This window comes from Neurospora crassa, linkage group IV (assembly GCF_000182925.2).
Source record: "Neurospora crassa OR74A linkage group IV, whole genome shotgun sequence".
NCBI classification, from domain to species: Eukaryota; Fungi; Ascomycota; class Sordariomycetes; order Sordariales; family Sordariaceae; genus Neurospora; species Neurospora crassa.
Genome location: NC_026504.1, coordinates 4,422,355 through 4,439,509, shown reverse-complemented (window position 1 = coordinate 4,439,509; position 17,155 = coordinate 4,422,355). Strand labels below are relative to the sequence as shown.

General features: G+C 53.9%; 2 protein-coding genes across 4 annotated transcripts; one reads left to right on the top strand and one right to left on the bottom strand.

Moving 5' to 3' along the window:
- Positions 1–308: 308 nt before the first annotated feature.
- cel-2 (chain elongation-2) lies at positions 309–7,906 on the bottom strand. 2 transcript variants are annotated; one of them, XM_011395934.1, is made up of 4 exons: positions 7,553–7,906; positions 7,028–7,187; positions 1,716–6,950; positions 309–1,662 (listed from the first exon to the last, which is right to left on the bottom strand). In XM_011395934.1, the coding sequence occupies exons 3-4, from the start codon at positions 6,913–6,915 to the stop codon at positions 584–586; spliced, it is 6,279 nt and encodes a 2,092-aa protein (XP_011394236.1). In that variant the 5' UTR covers positions 6,916–6,950; positions 7,028–7,187; positions 7,553–7,906; the 3' UTR covers positions 309–583. The 2 variants fall into 2 exon arrangements, with proteins under 2 accessions (XP_011394236.1, XP_011394235.1); XM_011395933.1 differs by having other exon boundaries at positions 7,028–7,870.
- Positions 7,907–10,380: 2,474 nt separating this feature from the next.
- On the top strand, positions 10,381–17,030 carry cel-1 (chain elongation-1). Of its 2 annotated transcripts, none has more exons than XM_011395936.1 (4): positions 10,381–10,637; positions 10,831–11,497; positions 11,561–16,521; positions 16,585–17,030. In XM_011395936.1, the coding sequence occupies exons 2-4, from the start codon at positions 10,975–10,977 to the stop codon at positions 16,693–16,695; spliced, it is 5,595 nt and encodes a 1,864-aa protein (XP_011394238.1). In that variant the 5' UTR covers positions 10,381–10,637; positions 10,831–10,974; the 3' UTR covers positions 16,696–17,030. The 2 variants fall into 2 exon arrangements, with proteins under 2 accessions (XP_011394238.1, XP_011394237.1); XM_011395935.1 differs by having other exon boundaries at positions 10,381–10,641.
- The last annotated feature ends 125 nt before the right edge of the window (positions 17,031–17,155 follow it).

The following is a 17,155-nucleotide window of genomic DNA, read 5'->3' as shown; positions in this document are numbered from 1 at the left end:
CTTGCTTCTCCTCCTCCTTCTTATTTCGATGCTCGGGCCCGCCATAGCTTCACCGTTCCTTCTCGCAGTCAACTCCTTTCTCCTTCTGGCATCTTTCTTTCTTATATCTTCCTTCTCGTTCTCACGGTACACTTGCAGAGTCGTCGTACCTGCACAGCATTCTCCATTCCGCTCCTCATCTCTTCAACGGGCCTTGACCTTGATCCCTGTGCTCATCACTCTTGATATTTTGTCATGGCTGCAGCACCAGCCAGACTTTACGGGCCCGGAAGACAAGTTGGCAACAATGAACGCAGGGTCATACAGATGAGTATAGTGTGCAAGGTGATTCACAGCGCTCAGGTGGGGGCATCGTCGTTCAGCGAACACTATTGATTTGCCTTCTATGCTTGACATATTTTCCGTGCCGAAAGTACATCGTCTAAAACGCCTAAAACCATGATGAAGAAATGATTATAACACTTGGAAAAAAAACCACGGCGAACAATTAACCTATGAAGACATTCCCACCGCCTCAATACCAGTAATTTTCCTCTCTCGAACGCCGCCATGCTGTCCTTGTTCCCCTCAACACACAAACCGGTTACTCCGCATCAGGGATTCCACTGACACCCTCCTCCTGGTACTTATCCCAGTTTGCCAAGATCTGTTGGATCTTAGGGGAGTTCGTCAACCGGTAGACATCCTCGAAATACTCCTTGGTGATTGCGAATGGCTTAGCAGTCACGTTGGGAATGTACTTGCCAATAAGCTTCGATGGGTCGATGGTAGTCTTGTTGATCTTCTTGAGCAAGAAGCTTCTGAAAGGCTTGACACCAGAGCGCAGGAATGTCGAGTGGAAGGGCACATCGATACCGGGGAGCGGGATAGTTGCAAAGCCACGCTGGAGAACGAGGGGAGTGGGCTTAGCCTGAGTGTCGTTGGCGCACGACTTGATGATCTCGACCAGCTGCTCCTTGACAGTCTCGGCAGAGTACTCCTTGCGCATTTTCTCAATGTCGATCTTCATCATCTTGATAGCGTTGCACACACCGCCAAGGGTGTCGAGCGCACGCAAGTCGCCAGCACAGACGTACTGCATGTTCTCGACGTTGAAGTTGACGATTTCAAGAAGCCATCCGGTGGTCTCTGCGATGCTACCGACCACGAACCGCAAGGCCTCTTCGGTGAAAGTCTTGTTGATACGGCTGGGGTTGACAGCGCACATGCCATAGTTGGAGCGGCCTGTCTCATCGCGCTCGACAGCGACTTGCATGGTGAGACCACGGTAGAAGACGACGGACACGAGGGACTCGATGGGCATGACATCGGCAAGGGCAGCCAGCGCAGAGTATTCGCCAAGAGAGTGACCAGCGAAGGTGCTATCACGGGGCACAAGTCCCTTGGCCTTCATGTCCTCGAAGCTGGCCTTTTCCATTAGAGTAAGAGCGGGCTGCGTGAACTGGGTAGCCGAGAGAAGACCGTTGGGTGAGCGGTAAGTGTAAGAGGTAGTCTTCTCGTCGATCTCCTTGAACATGCGCTCCGACTTGATCGAGCCATCGGCAGCCACAGTCTCGAAAGTCATGGACATGTAGTTCTGGCGAATGGCCTTGCCACGAGGGCCACCAAAGTGAATAGTGAGCTCCTTGGGGTTGTTCCGGACAATGTTGGTGATGGCAAAGCCTATAGACCTGTTAGCATTGGAATCAACAAAAAGACAATAGTAAGGGACATACCATAAGTGTCCATGAGATACTTGTCGGCCCGATCCCAGACAGCCTTGGCCACAGGGCTGCTGTTATAAAGATCCATACCCATGCCCTGCTCCTGCGAGCCCTGGCCGGTGAAGATGTAAGCGGTGATAGGCTGCTCAATTTCGGCCTCGCCCAGGAGCACCTTTTCCTCGGTCTCCTTGTTGCTAGCCTCAACCTTGATAATCTTCCGGCCAGCAACCATGCCGACGTGCTGCAACTTCACGTTGATATCATCATTGGGCAGAACCATGCCGGTAAGAGAGGCGTGGAAGCTGCGAACGCGGCCAACCTTGTTCTCGGCAGCCCAGGTCTCAACCAAGCTGCGCACCGCGGCACTCGAGTACATGCCGTGAGTGATGGTGCCAGGAAGGTTGGCATAGCTGGAAAAGACACGAGAAACGTGAATGGGGTTATAATCACCGGAGACGCGGGCATAAGTCTCGTTGGACGAGGGCGCCTTGAGTTGGAGGGGGGTCTTTCCGCTCAGAGGGATAGGGTTCTCAAAGTTGATCGGCTGTTCAATGGAGGAACCATGACGCTGGAGGTAGTCGATGACGGGATTTCCGTGAGATTCTCCAGCGTAGTAGTTGACAGTGGCAACCTGGATAATCTCCTTGGTCGGGAGCTCAAGAAGAACCTGGCCCTGGGTCTCCACGTGGCTGAAGACAGTCTTGTTCTTGAAGCGAACCAAGGTCTGGAGACGGAAGGTGAGGGTCTGGCCGAGAAGCTCAATATCAGGGTTTTCAACATCATCCATCATGAACCAATCCTTGGAGCGAAGGACGGCCACGTCCTTGGAGGTGGCAAGATGAAGCTGCATAGGGGTCTCCACCTTGCGCTGGAATGTGTTCTCGAAGTCGGTGTAGGTACCACGATACAAGAACTGCGAAGTAACCTCCATGACCTTCTCACCGTCACGAGTGATGGTACCACAGACCTCGACCATCTTTCCAGACTCCTGGTTGATGACAGCGTTGATCTGAGCAGTAGTCGAAACCACATCACCCTTCTTGAGGGGCTCAGCACCAGGCATCATGCGGAACTGGTTGGACAAATGGACGAGCTTGAGCAGGTCACCGTCAATGGTGCGAGGGAAAATAGGCTTGGTGATAGCCTTCCAGCCAACAACGATAGCAAAGTCCATGGGAGCATACATGACCTTGTCGGGTCTGTCAACGAAGGCCTCTCCGGTGTTGCCAACGGCGTGAACAAACTCATTGATGGCCTCGCTGGTGATGGTGGTCTTGCCGCCGTCGAAGACTTCATGAACGGAGGAATCGAGGTCGAGCTTCTCATCGCCGAACCACGCGCGCCAGTAGAACTCCTTGATACGATCATTGCGACCATCCATAACCTCATGAATAGGAGCATAGCCAGCCTCGGGGTTGTAGATAAACTTGAGAGTGAGGGGCACTGGCTTTCCGAGGGCCGTGGTATCCTTGATCATGTTGACTACAATCTCGTTCTTGCCGTCCAGCTTGACCTCAATGACCTCAGCGTAGCGGTTGGGGCGTGGCTGCTCCTTGACGAGAATGACCGTCTTCTCGGGGTTGTTCGGGTGTAGAATCTCGACAAACAGACCACGAGCCGGCGCAAAGATGCGGCGCATGGGGTTGGTCTGGTATTTTTGTCCTTGGACGAGGACGTCGGACTGGAGAAGGGCGAAACGCCAGTTTCTTTGGTGTCCGGCGAGAAGCGAAAGCCAGGCGTCCAGCGAAGGAAGTTGAACGGAAGGCGATGAGGACAGACGATAGGTGTTCTTGTGCTCATCATAGGAGACAGTAAGACCCTCGATATCGAGAGGAATTTCTGACTCGATCAGCTTACCACCAAAGTACTCAATGGTAGGGATCTTGCTCTCATCGCCGCCATACATATCACGGGTGAGCAAGGCGATGTGACCGTTGTGAATTCCGTCGAGGATGTCCTTGATGGGCTCGTCCACCTTAGTGGCGTGCTTGGCAGCCATGGGACCCTGAAGAATACAGGTACGGCCGACATCCTTGCCAACGACAGCCGCAAGATCCTCCGACTGCCAGAGCGAATCCTTCTTGAAGAAAAACTCGAAGTTCTCATCGAGAACAGGCACAAAGGTGACGGGCTTCTGTCCACGACGTTGACAGAGCAGGAGGAAATGTTGGACATCCTGAGCGTTGATGAGTTGCTTCTCGGCCTCGGGATAGTGCGAGAGAATCTGCTCAACAGCAGAGTAGGGCTCCTTGAGGTCAGCATAACTCTGGAGTCTGGAAGGCTGGCCAGGCGTGGTAGTAAATCGCTCCTCAATACGGTGGATAAAGTCACCAGTAAGCTTGGTGTACGACTGATCAATCCACCTAGCCTCATCCTTGACGTAGAGAAGCTCGACCAGGCGGCGAACAATCTCAGCATATGTCATGTCCTCAAGATCAACGGCCTTGCCCTCCTTGTTCTGACCAAACCAGACCTTTTGGAAGTCCTTGTTGAGCTTCTCGATGATGTAATCACGGCTAGCCTTAAGAGCAGCGACCCTCTTCTCCTTGGGAAGGCTGAAGATCTTCTGGTCCATCTCAGCCCAGAAGCGGACACCACGAGTGGCGAGCTTATGAATGGGCTCACCCATCTCAGAGCGGACAGTGATGACACCGCCAGCTGGGCCCTTGTAGGTCTTCTCCCAGTCACTGTCGTCAAGACCAGGAGCGTCAACGATAGCCTGCTTGGCAGCCAGGCTGGTGTGGGCTTCCTTGGCGACCATCATACGACTACCGAACATGCAGCCGTCGAAGGGCATGGGGGGATAGCCATACTTGATGGACCAGTCACCAGTGAGGTAGGGGTAAGTGTCATCAGCACCTCCGAAACCGCTACCGGCAACGAGAATGATGTTTTCTTGGCGGCGGATGCGGCCATAGAGGTTGAGGATGGGGTGATGGAAATCCTCAAACGAGTGATGACCACCACCTCTGCCACCGGTCCATTGGAGAATCACGGGGAAGGTAGGGTTGGCCTTGGCGATGTTGATGACGGCCTGAATAGCCTCACCCGAACCAGGCTTGAAAGAGATGTGCTTGAGTCCCAGAGTTTCGATATACTCCTGCGCGACCTCGATGGAAGGAACGCCAGCACCGATGGTGAGACCTTCGATGGGATAGCCCTCAGCTCTGAGCCTGCCAAGCAGGGGAATCTGCCAGCCCATGGCGCGAGGGTTGACATAGATCAAGTTGACGCAGATACCGCGACCAGCAGGAACAGCCTTCTCAATCTTGGAGATGGCCTCGGTCATGGTCTTGGCATTGTAGTAGCCACCACCAGCAAGCTCGATCTGGTAGCCAGCATTCATGGTGGCGGCAATGAAGTCCCAAGGCACAGTGGTAGGAGTCATACCAGCGACCAACAAGGGCGGGAGGCCAAGAAGTCTGCTCATCTTGGTATCAACGTATGTACGACCAACAGAGTTCTTGACCAGTCTAGGACCGTATTCCTTGACCCAGTTCACAGCAAACTTGACTGCCTGCTCCTCGTCACGGTCGAACAACTCGGGCTTGTAGCCAACATCAGTGACAGTTCCGTTCACCGTGCCAGCAAGAATGACGCGAACGCCGGTACCCTCCTTGTTACGGCTAGTCAGAATGCCGAGACCAGAGATACCGCCAGGGCCAAAATCGAGGATATGGGTGGCATCCTGGAACACGGTGGCCTTCTCCCAGTGGACGGTCTCGCCCGTAATCATGCGGATAAGGGAAGGAACAATGTTGCCCTCAACTTCCTCCCGAAGATCCTTGCCCGTGAAAGTGTTATAAACGGGCATACCCAGGGTGCGAGAGTCAATTTGAACGTCCTTGAGGTCTTCGGCAATCAGGTCGGAAGCCTTGGCGAGGTACTTGCTGTGGAAAGGAGCAGTGATGGGCAGGAAACGGTTCACGAACCGAACCTTACGCTCGGTATGGGGGATTCTGGTCTGATCAAGACCAGTAGCAGCCTTGAGCTTTCTCAGCTGCAAGTTAAGACCGTGCAGAGAGCTGGGAGGCCCGGCAACGACCATGTTCCGGGGGCTGTTGATCAAAGCAATGGAAATATGCTGGTCCTCAGGAAGGTAGGCATTAGTCTGATCGATATGCTTCTGAACCTCGGCTTGGGGAAGGTCTCGAATGCTGAGCATGGGGGTAGGAACACCCTCGCCATTATCAGCCGAGTCTTGAAGCATCGAGGGGGCTAGGGAAGTTCTAGGGAAGGTTTGCTGGCTGCGAGCGCCGATCCAGAAGAGGATGGTCAAGGCAGCCTTGCTATGCTCCTCGAAACTTTCCCACGAATCCGCGGCCGCAGTGATAGCGGAAAGAACAACACCTTGAGAGTGACCTGTCGTTCCGCTGATTCTCTCACGAAGGACGCCAGGATGCACACCCAGCACCTTGCAGGTGACCTGATAGTGTGCCAGCTGTACCAAACCAATCAAGGGGAAGCTGACGGGGGCAGAGATAAGGTAGTCGACGTCGGGGGTGGCCTCTGGGCTCTGAAGCCAACCAAGCACGTCAAGGCCCTTGGGGTACATCTTCTCGGCATCAGGGTGGCTGGACAGGGTCTGGAGCAGCTCGGCGGATGTGGTGATCAGCTCGCCGACGAATGCCGGATAGGTGTGGTGCAGCTCCCGGAGCTCTTCGAAGTACTCCTCGATGTTTCCCTGGCCACCAAAGATGGTGAAGATCTTGGCCGCGTTTTCACCAGCGGCGCGGAACAGAGCCGACTCGTAAGGCTTGATGGCTCTGTTGCTAGCTGATCGCGCGAGGTAGTAGCAGCGAATGACTTCGAGCTTCTTGTCGTCGATTCCCTCCATTGTAGAGACCAGGGCATGGACATCGTTGCCCCGCAGGAACGCCCTCTCGAACTCGTTCAGGATGATTTTGAGTACCTCCTCGTATGAACCCTGAGCGTCGTCCTCGCCTTGTGTCACCTCGGTCGCGATAAAGCCCATGTATCTGGCAACAAGCTCGAAAATGGACGAGGGCTCGTCATCTTGCGCGAGCTCGTCAGTAGGGGCGGGAAGGATAGCAGCAAAACGCTCCTTTAGCTGAGTAGCGTGGAAATGAAGGCCGGTGGGTATCAAGAAAGAGGTTTCGAGGGACCCGTGAGAGACGGTGAGCGGCCGCAGAGAGGCAGACGACCTGGGGGTGGTGACGCCCGTCTGAGCGCCGGTACCGGTACCGTACATGGTTGTGGATGGGTATCTGAGAGACGGCTAGAAAGCTGGAAGACAGGGTATGCGGTTAGCATTTACTAATCACGGCTGAAGAACAAGAACCGGTGTCTTTGAATATCCTTACATGGTGCACTGGCTCCGAAACTCAGCAAAGAGCGGGAGCAGAAGGTGCTTCGATATAGAAAGCCACTTGAGGCTGGATAATTGGTGTGAATGAGGCTTCAGTAATGGGGGGAAGCCAATGACAAAACCGTCGTCGTCAATGTCGTCGTTGTCTCGCTGGTCTGGCACAGCAGGATCAGAGTCAAGGTTCCGGAGAGGATGGGAGGGTGGAATCCAGGGAACAGAAGACTCGAAAAGAAGGAAAACTTGAAGGTTGAAAGGACCTGATCCTGTCCCAAGCAAACTCTAGGGGAAGATGGAGGCAGGCAGCGTTGGGTATACGGCTTGTAGATGTGCCTCTAAAGGGAAGAAAGGGGCTCGACGAGGAAGAGGCGAGGGGAGAGATGAGAGCAGACGAGAGGCAGGTGGGGAGAGGCAAGGAAGGAGGAGTCGGGACTGAGGGGGGAGGAGGACAGAAAATAAGAGTAAGGCGAAAGGGCCGGGATGGAACAGATGCGCGTTCAGTACATGGGCTTACAGTACATACAAGTGTAGAGGTATCCAAGTTCGTCCTTGGTCTCTTCCGTTCACGAGTCAAGTGGAACTCGCACTTCCCAGTGTCCGGGGAATATCTTGATGGTGTCTGTCTTGCCTACCAGGACGACGAGCAGAGAGTACAGTTGACGATACCCGGTGCTGGAGCTGAAGCAGAGTTATAGGTCAGGCAATTATTTACCGACCTAGACTACTGAGGAGATACGATCCGGACTTTTGACGGGTTGGCCAGAGGGTAAACCTTCACAGCGGAGATCAAGGCAGCGGCGGGTGAAAAGAAGGGCTCAATGTTTTGGTGAGAGACGCAAAATACATGCTGGGCTGTGCCTGTAATATCCAGGCATACTCGAGGTGTACGACTATAAGATGGCGGGGTGTAAGGTAATTCGTACCTTCCCCTGCTTCATCTTGGCGAGGGGCACGGAGGGGAGGGACCTGAGAGTAAATTTCATCAGGGGGCCTTATCGCTGCCTATCTGTTACTGTTTTTACATGACATTGCGCGCAGTGGGCAGCCACGCTGCTACCCCTGACTGTAATCGACGGTATTGCGAGCGGGCTTACGAGAGGCGTTACGACTCGGGCGAGTGCTCGCCAAATTTTTGAGTGGTTCTGCCAGTTCTTGTTGGGGAAGTCGCGAACACTGCTGAGGGTTCGGCTGGGTCGCACTGGACACCACCCAAACACCATCCCTTCCGTCCCCAGCATTCCCTACAAGCCAAGACCCTGTCAAAGGCAGAATGGGCTCATGGAAATGGGACGCCGGCGGGGTCCAGAAGCGCCTGACGGGCTTTTGGGAACGTTTAATACACCACTAGCGACGTTTAGCGACGCTTCGTTCTGGGTCACGCAACAGCTCTGTACAAGCGTCGTCGTGCTTGCCTGGGGCTCGGCGTGCCATAATCGCGCTCTCGCTCTACAGCGTTATGAATATCGCGACTTGCGCCGCCAATTGCGCACCGCCGCACCCAATGCCGCTTCGACCACTTAAATCTCCTACCTAGGCAGGAACGCTAGAGGTACCTACCTCTCGGTCCTCTCGGTAGGTAGGTAGGTGAGCGGTACCCAAGTACATAGTTCTTCCGACCAGCCGAGTCCACATAAGCCCACAGCGGAAACCCCACTACTCCATGCGCAGATCAAGATAGCATTGTACCAGTACATAAGCCCGAAACTTCCAGTAGTGGAGGCCATGCCACCAAGATGGGGTCAAACTGGAGTCGAATTGGAGAAGCTTGAACTGGCTTCCCGAACCAGCCCGAGTAAGCCAATCAATGGCGCCGCAATTTCAAATATTTTGTCAACTTTTTTTTGAGAGTGTGGCATCAATGAGCAATGATTGTCCGTTGATGATTACTGATATCTTAATCTTCTGCCCCTTCACTTTCAAGCCCACTTCCTTCAAGCTTCAAGGTGTCGATGATGCTCCAGGGGAAGATGAAGAGAGATCTGGCGGGTATGTACTATGTAGTGTATACCAATTGTGAAGGTAGCCGCTCTTGTTTTGTTGCTAGTCAACACCTTGATAATCAGATGTCCCGTCGAGGGTAGCAATGCAAGCAACGCAAGGGTGGGTATCTAGCTTGGTTTACCTAGATAAAGGAATCGGGCAGCGGCGCAGGCTATGCCAGCCATGAGAGACCCGACATCATGGCGTGGCCATAGGGAAATACGAGCAACTGAAAGATTCGCTGGTGGGAAGCGGAAATGTTTCTTGTATGCTCTGTATGTGTATCCGTCCCTCCGGGCCATCAGCCGGTGACTGACGCCGTCGGCACTCCAGATTCCGGCTTCCGACCTGGACGGCTTTAACTTTGATGTTTAATCCCATTCAGTGTGCCTTGAGTCGGCCGAGACCTGACGATGATTATGACGCCATGCAGAAAGGAGACTGAAGACAGCGTGTTGTGCCTTGCAGCTGCTTAGACGAATTCTGCGGAAAACTGGAGCTTGAGCACCTTTATCAAAGGAGCTGAGCGACTATCAAACACATGTTCATGCGGGTATATAGGCAATATCAAAACGTTAGGTTGCCGGTGTTGTGATGCCTCTGCTTGGACTGCCTTTGGTCGTCGGGTACCTCTATGGTGTTGCAGCGGGTAGAGCAAGTGAAGGGCTGAGGGCAACGTCGAAAAAAATAAGGAGGGGACTGCTGCCACAAGGGAAGTGGGGAAGTTGCAGTGGCGGTTGGGGGGACGAATGAGGCCAGTTGGAGTTAGGTTCGCAAATGTCTGAATCGCGCCTTGTAGAGGTACTTGTAGCCTGACATCGAGACGTGGCTGATCTTAGCGTGGCCGAAAAGACTTTTGGGGCCAATGCACGTCTCTAAAAGTCGTGGGGAAGGGACGAGACAGTCGGCTAGACTATATTAGGCTAGCGTTGGCTGTTTTGGTTGAGGGTGTTGAGCTGCAATGGAGGGGCGGGAGGAGGCGCGTCTGTATCAATGACAGGGGCTGCGGGGGTCAAAGTGGCATTCAACATTTGTGAAATTGAGAACCAAACCGGCCACACAAGCCGCCAGAAACAATGTTGGTTCATCAATTTCCAGAGGAAACTCGCTGTGATTCCGTTGTTGCGCTCTGACGCGAGTAATCTGCACATCCATCAGTCCGGCAAACCCCATCTTATTGCTGTTTGGCGTGAGTAGACTGTGCCTGCACCCCGGGGGATGCCCTGGCAGCAGTTGACGGACACAGCTCCCTGCGTGAGTTCGTCCAAAGTTTCCTGTCGTCTTGACGGCCACGCGGTACTTAGGTAAGTACCTATGTCAATGTATGTAATGTACCGTGTAAAATAGAAGTTGGGATTTCGATTGCAATGCAGCGAGGTGAATTAAACAAGAAGGAGCCCACCCTGTCTGTACCTTCGCAGTGTGCATCGTGCTTCCCCTCCTTGCCATCTAACCCCCCCGGCGCACCATCCCCTCGACGGAGTCCACGCACTTCCTTCGGTCTCCTTCAGTTCCCTTTGAATTCACCTCTCCTCGTCCGATCCGCTCCTTCGGGGTTTAGCACTACATCCTTGTGCTCCTTCTTCGCCGCCTGCCATATCTCCAGGCTTCTCTTTCTTTTGTGTCTGGTGTGTCAGTCTATTTCCCCGTCCTTGCATCCCCTCTCTGGGTCAAATCTCATCTTCCTCTTTACCTGTAATAAGGGCCTTCAACATATCGAAGGTCATCTTCCGTGTCCCTTTCTCTGCTGCTTTTGCTGGCATTCACGGACGTGTGTTGTTTCAACCACCAAACTAACATTATCTGCTTGTTTGTCGGCAGCTTTCACATAGCCAGACGACGGGCACGCCATCTAGCTGATTGCATTATACCCCGGGATACGCCTCACCTGCCCGACCCCCCGCCCATACGTACCCTATTTTTCACCCAGAGACCTCGGAGACTATACCCCATCAAACCGCCAAGATGCGTCCCGAACTTGAGCAAGAGCTCGCCCACACCCTACTCGTCGAGCTCCTTGCTTACCAATTCGCCTCTCCCGTGAGATGGATTGAGACGCAAGATGTCTTCCTCGCGGAGAAGACAGCCGAGCGGGTTGTCGAGATTGGTCCCGCCGACACCCTCGGTGGTATGGCCAGGAGGACGCTCGCCTCCAAGTACGAAGCATTCGACGCTGCCAAGTCAATCCAGAGACAGATTCTTTGCTACAACAAGGACGCAAAGGAGATTTACTACGATGTAGACCCTGTGGAAGAAGAGCCTGAGCCGGTTGCGGCTAGCTCATCATCTGCTGCTCCCACCCCCGCTGCCGCTGCTGCTCCGGCTGCTGCCGCTGCTGCTCCTCCGCCCCCGAGTGCTGGCCCCGCGGCTTCAGTTCCCGATGCCCCAGTTCCCGCTCTTGACATTGTCAGGTCGTTGATCGCCCAGAAGCTCAAGAAGCCCTTTGCAGAGATTCCTTTGAGCAAGGCTATCAAGGACTTGGTAGGAGGTGAGATTATACCACATTCTGTTACTGGCCGACATGACAATGACTGACAGAGTTTGCGTACAGGCAAGTCCACTCTACAAAACGAAATCCTTGGTGATCTAGGCAAAGAGTTCGGATCCACACCGGAGAAGCCTGAAGATACGCCCCTCGATGAGCTGGGTGCTGCTATGCAGGCTACCTTCGATGGTAACCTAGGCAAGACAACCCAGGGTCTTATCGCTCGTCTTATTTCGTCCAAGATGCCCGGTGGCTTCAACATCACATCAGCACGCAAATATCTCGAGACAAGGTGGGGTCTCGGTTCTGGCCGTCAGGACGGTGCGCTTCTGCTCGCCATCACTATGGAGCCTCCAGCTCGTCTTGGCTCCGAGGCCGAAGCGAAGGCTTATCTAGATGATATTTCTCAAAAGTATGCCTCGCATGCTGGCATCAGCTTGTCCACCGCGGCCGCGGCTGGCCCTGCTGCCGGAGGCGGCGGCGGCATGATGATGGATCCTGCAGCCATTGAGGCCCTTACCAGCGACCAGAAGGCTATGTTCAAGCAACAATTGGAGCTTATCGCCAGATATCTCAAGATCGATATCCGCGCCGGAGACAAGGCTTTCCAGGCGTCTCAGGAATCTTCCAAGGTCCTGCAGTCACAGCTGGATCTCTGGATGGCCGAGCACGGCGATTTCTACGCTGCCGGCATTGAACCTGTCTTTAGCTCCCTCAAAGCTCGTGTGTACGATTCTTCCTGGAACTGGGCTCGCCAGGATGCTCTCAGCATGTACTATGATATCATCTTCGGCAGGCTGAAGGCCGTTGATCGCGAGATTGTCAGCCAGTGCATCCGCATCATGAACCGCTCTAATCCCACCCTCCTCGAGTTCATGCAATACCACATCGACAACTGCCCTACGGAGCGCGGAGAGACGTATCAGCTTGCCAAGGAGTTGGGCTATCAGCTCATTGAGAACTGTAAGGAGGTTCTCAACGTTGACCCTGTCTACAAGGATGTTGCCGTCCCTACCGGCCCCCGTACCACCATTGACGCTCGTGGCAACATCAAGTACGAGGAGATTCCTCGTGCAAGCTGCCGCAAGCTTGAGCATTACGTACAGCAGATGGCCGAGGGTGGCAAGATCTCTGAATACAGCAACCGTACCAAGGTTGAGAATGATCTTGCTCGCATTTACAAGCTGATTAAGCAGCAGCACAAGCTCTCCAAGAACTCTCAGCTCGAGATCAAGTCTCTGTATGGCGACATCATCAGGTCTCTGAGCATGAACGAAAGCCAGATTATGCCCAAGGAGTCCAGCAAGGTCAGCAGCGTCTTGTCCAAGTCGTCGTCCAAGTCCAAGGGCAAGACCGAGACAATTCCCTTCCTCCACCTGCGCAAGAAGTCCGAGCACGGCTGGGATTACAGCAAGAAGCTCACCGGCCTCTACCTTGACTGCTTGGAGCAGGCGGCCAAGAATGGTGTTACCTTCGCCAACAAGTACGTGCTCATGACTGGTGCGGGCGCCGGTTCCATCGGTGCCGAGGTTCTCCAGGGTCTTATCAGCGGTGGTGCCAAGGTCATCGTCACGACCAGCCGTTTCTCGCGTGAAGTTACCGAGTACTACCAGTCTATGTATGCTAGATTTGGCTCTCGTGGCTCTCAGCTCGTTGTGGTTCCCTTTAACCAGGGTAGCGTGCAGGACATCAACGCCTTGGTCGACTACATCTACGACACCAAGACTGGTCTCGGTTGGGATCTTGACTACATTGTTCCCTTCGCCGCCATCTCTGAGCAGGGTCGCCAGATTGATGGCATTGACTCCAAGTCCGAGTTGGCTCACCGCATCATGTTGACCAACCTCATCCGCCTCCTTGGCAGCGTCAAGGCTCAGAAGGCCAGCCGCGGTTTCGAAACTCGTCCCGCCCAGGTCATCCTCCCGCTCTCTCCCAACCACGGTACCTTTGGTAGCGATGGTCTCTACTCCGAGTCCAAGCTCGGCCTCGAGACTCTCTTCAACAGGTGGCATGCTGAGGACTGGGCCAACTACCTCACTATCTGTGGTGCCATCATTGGTTGGACTCGTGGTACCGGCCTCATGTCTGGCAACAACCTGGTTGCTGAGGGTGTTGAGAACTTTGGTGTCCGCACCTTCTCCCAACAGGAGATGGCCTTTAACTTGCTTGGCCTCATGTCGCCTACTATTGTCGACTTGTGCCAGAACGAGCCTGTCTTCGCTGATCTGAACGGCGGTCTTCAGTTCATCACCAACTTGAACGAGACCATGACTAGTCAGCGCAAGAACCTTATGGAGACCAGCGATATTCGCAAGGCCGTCACCAAGGAGACTGCTATTGAGAACAAGATCGTCAATGGCGAGGACTCCGAGGCTCTGTACAAGAAGAAGGTCATCGAGCCCCGTGCCAACATCAAGTTTGACTTCCCGACCTTGCCTGACTGGAAGTCCGAGGTTGCTCCTCTTAACGACACTCTTAAGGGTATGGTTGATCTGGAGAAGGTCGTTGTTGTCACTGGTTTCGCTGAGGTTGGCCCCTGGGGTAACTCCAGAACCCGCTGGGAGATGGAGGCCTATGGTGAGTTCTCACTTGAGGGCTGCATTGAGATGGCCTGGATCATGGGTCTCATCAAGAACCATAACGGTCCTATTAAGGGCAAGCCCTACTCTGGCTGGGTTGATGCCAAGACTGGCGAGCCCGTTGATGACAAGGACATCAAGCCCAAGTACGAGAAGTACATCCTTGAACACGCTGGTATCCGTCTGATCGAGCCCGAGCTATTCGACGGTTACGATCCCAACAAGAAGCAGCTTCTCCATGAGGTTGTCATTGAGGAGGATCTCGATCCTTTCGAGGCCACCAAGGACACCGCTGAGGAGTTTAAGAGAGAGCATGGCGATAAGGTCGACATCTTTGAGATTCCCGAAACTGGTCAGTACACTGTCCGTCTGAAGAAGGGTGCCTCGCTCTGGATCCCCAAGGCTCTGCGCTTTGATCGTCTGGTTGCTGGCCAGATCCCCACTGGCTGGGACGCCAAGCGTTACGGTATCCCCGACGACATCATTTCTCAGGTGGATCCCGTCGCTCTCTTCGTCCTTGTGTCTACTGTGGAGGCTCTTCTCTCGTCTGGTATCACCGACCCGTACGAGTTCTACAAGTACGTCCATGTCTCCGAAGTGGGTAACTGCGTTGGTTCTGGTATGGGTGGTGCAACTGCACTCCGTAACATGCACCGCGACAGATACCTTGATAAGCCTGTCCAGAACGATATTCTTCAAGAGTCCTTCATCAACACCATGGCCGCGTGGGTAAACATGCTCTTGATCTCGTCTTCTGGACCCATCAAGACGCCGGTCGGTGCTTGCGCCACCGCTGTCGAGTCTATCGACATTGGCTACGAGACCATTATGGAGGGCAAGGCCCGCGTGTGCTTCGTTGGTGGCTTCGATGACTTTGGCGAGGAGGGCTCGTATGAGTTCGCCAACATGAAGGCTACCAGCAACGCTGTTGATGAGTTTGCTCATGGTCGCACGCCCAAGGAGATGTCCAGGCCCACTACCACCACGAGAAATGGCTTCATGGAGTCGCAGGGTAGCGGTGTTCAGGTCATCATGACTGCCAAGCTTGCTTTGGACATGGGCGTCCCCATCTATGGTGTCCTTGCTTTGACCACCACCGCTTCCGACAAGATTGGTCGCTCCGTCCCTGCGCCCGGCAAGGGTGTTCTTACTACTGCTCGCGAGCGCCAGGGTAGCCTCCCCTCGCCCCTGCTCGATATCAAGTACAGACGTCGCCAGATTGAGCGCCGGAAGAAGCAGCTTGAGAACGAGAAGGAGGAAGAGCTTGAGTATCTCGCCGATGAGATCGAGGCCCTCAAGGCCGAAGGCAGGCCGCAGAAGGAGATTGACGACTATGCCCGCCACAGAACCCAACACATTGAAGAGGAGGCCGAAAGACAGGTCAAGGAAGTTCTCCGCAGCTACGGCAACAACTTCTGGAAGGGTGATGCTACGATTGCTCCCCTTCGTGGTGCCCTCGCTACTTGGGGCCTCACTATTGACGATCTTGACGTCGCCTCTTTCCACGGTACTTCCACCAAGGCCAACGACAAGAATGAGTCGTCTGTCATCTGCCAGCAGCTCCGTCATCTTGGCCGCAAGAAGGGCAATGCCGTGCTCGGCATCTTCCAGAAGTACCTCACTGGTCATCCCAAGGGTGCTGCTGGTGCCTGGATGATGAACGGCTGCTTGCAAGTGCTCAACAGTGGCCTCGTCCCCGGCAACCGCAATGCCGACAACGTCGACGCTGTCATGGAGGAGTTTGACTACATTGTTTACCCTAGCAAGAGTATCCAGACTGATGGTGTCAAGGCCTTCTCCGTTACATCGTTCGGTTTCGGCCAGAAGGGTGCTCAGGCCATTGGTGTCCATCCCAAGTATCTTTATGCCACTCTTGATGAGGAGGTATTCAACGCTTACCGCACCAAGGTGGAGGCTCGCCAGAAGAAGACCTACCGCTTCTTCCACAACGGCCTTATCAACAACACCCTGTTCGTTGCCAAGGATAAATCTCCCTACTCTGATGATCAGCTTCAATCGGTTCTCCTTAACCCCAAGGCCCGCGTCACCGAGGACAAGAAGACCGGCCAGCTCACGTATCCCGCCAACTTCATGGAGTTGGAGCCAGCACAGAAGCTGCAGAAGAAGAGCGAGGAATCTCTTGAGTCGACTGTTGCCCGTGCTGCAAACCGTCTCAAGAACAGCAACACCCGTGTTGGCTTCGATCTTGAGGAGATTTCCTCCATCAACATCGACAATGAAACCTTCTTGGAACGCAACTTCACCGAGGCTGAGCTCCAGTACTGCAAGGCTCCTAGCACTGGTCGGTCGCCGCAGAAGTCGTTTGCTGGTCGCTGGAGCGCGAAGGAGGCCGTCTTTAAGTCCCTTGGTGTCACCGGCCAGGGTGCTGGTGCATCCCTGAAGGACATTGAGATTCTCTCAGATAGCAACGGGGGTCCCGTTGTGAAGGTACGTGTCTCCTTTTTTGTTTTTGTTTTTTGTCATTAGAATCAGTTGCTAACATGTTGATAGTTGCATGGTGCTGCTTTGGAGGCCGCGAATAAGGCTGGCGTTTCCAAGGTCAACGTGACGCTGTCCTATTCTGACAGCCATGCTGTTGCCATTGCTACGGCTCACTTCTAGAAGAAGAGAACAAACGAGAGCGATGAGCAATGGGAACTGGTTTAGATGCTTACATATCCTTTGGTTTCAGTGGCTTTTATCCGCCACATATCACTATTCAGTATCCAGGAACTTGGCGGTTATTTGGACGGAAGGCAAGAAGTGGTGGATTACAGGAGTTATAAAATATGTTATATTTTGCCAGCATTTTTTGGCGGCCGGGCGTATATTTTAGATGGCTGATTTAGCTAAATGGTAACGAAAGTCTGGAGGAGTGGGAAAATAGATGAGGTGATAAAGACAACGCCATTTACAAGAACAAGATTAGGAGAGACTGTGACCATTTGGCCTCGAACGCTGTTTACCAAGCCGCGATTTTGGCTCTCGCTGTTTGGTGTTCTCTTGGGCTTATCAAGACGTCATGGCAGGACGCCTTGACATGTTCCGTCAGATTGGCCAATCAGATTGATCAATCAGGTCG

Bases quoted from the DNA above. Each gene is read 5' to 3' on its own strand.
- cel-1 (XM_011395936.1), top strand. From the start codon at position 10,975: ATGCGTCCCGAACTTGAGCAAGAGCTCGCCCACACCCTACTCGTCGAG. The intron at 11,498-11,560 runs GTGAGATTATAC...GTTTGCGTACAG, and splicing joins TATCAAGGACTTGGTAGGAG to GCAAGTCCACTCTACAAAAC. The intron at 16,522-16,584 runs GTACGTGTCTCC...ACATGTTGATAG, and splicing joins ACGGGGGTCCCGTTGTGAAG to TTGCATGGTGCTGCTTTGGA.
- cel-2 (XM_011395934.1), bottom strand. From the start codon at position 6,915: ATGTACGGTACCGGTACCGGCGCTCAGACGGGCGTCACCACCCCCAGG. The intron at 1,663-1,715 runs GTATGTCCCTTA...ACAGGTCTATAG, and splicing joins GTATCTCATGGACACTTATG to GCTTTGCCATCACCAACATT.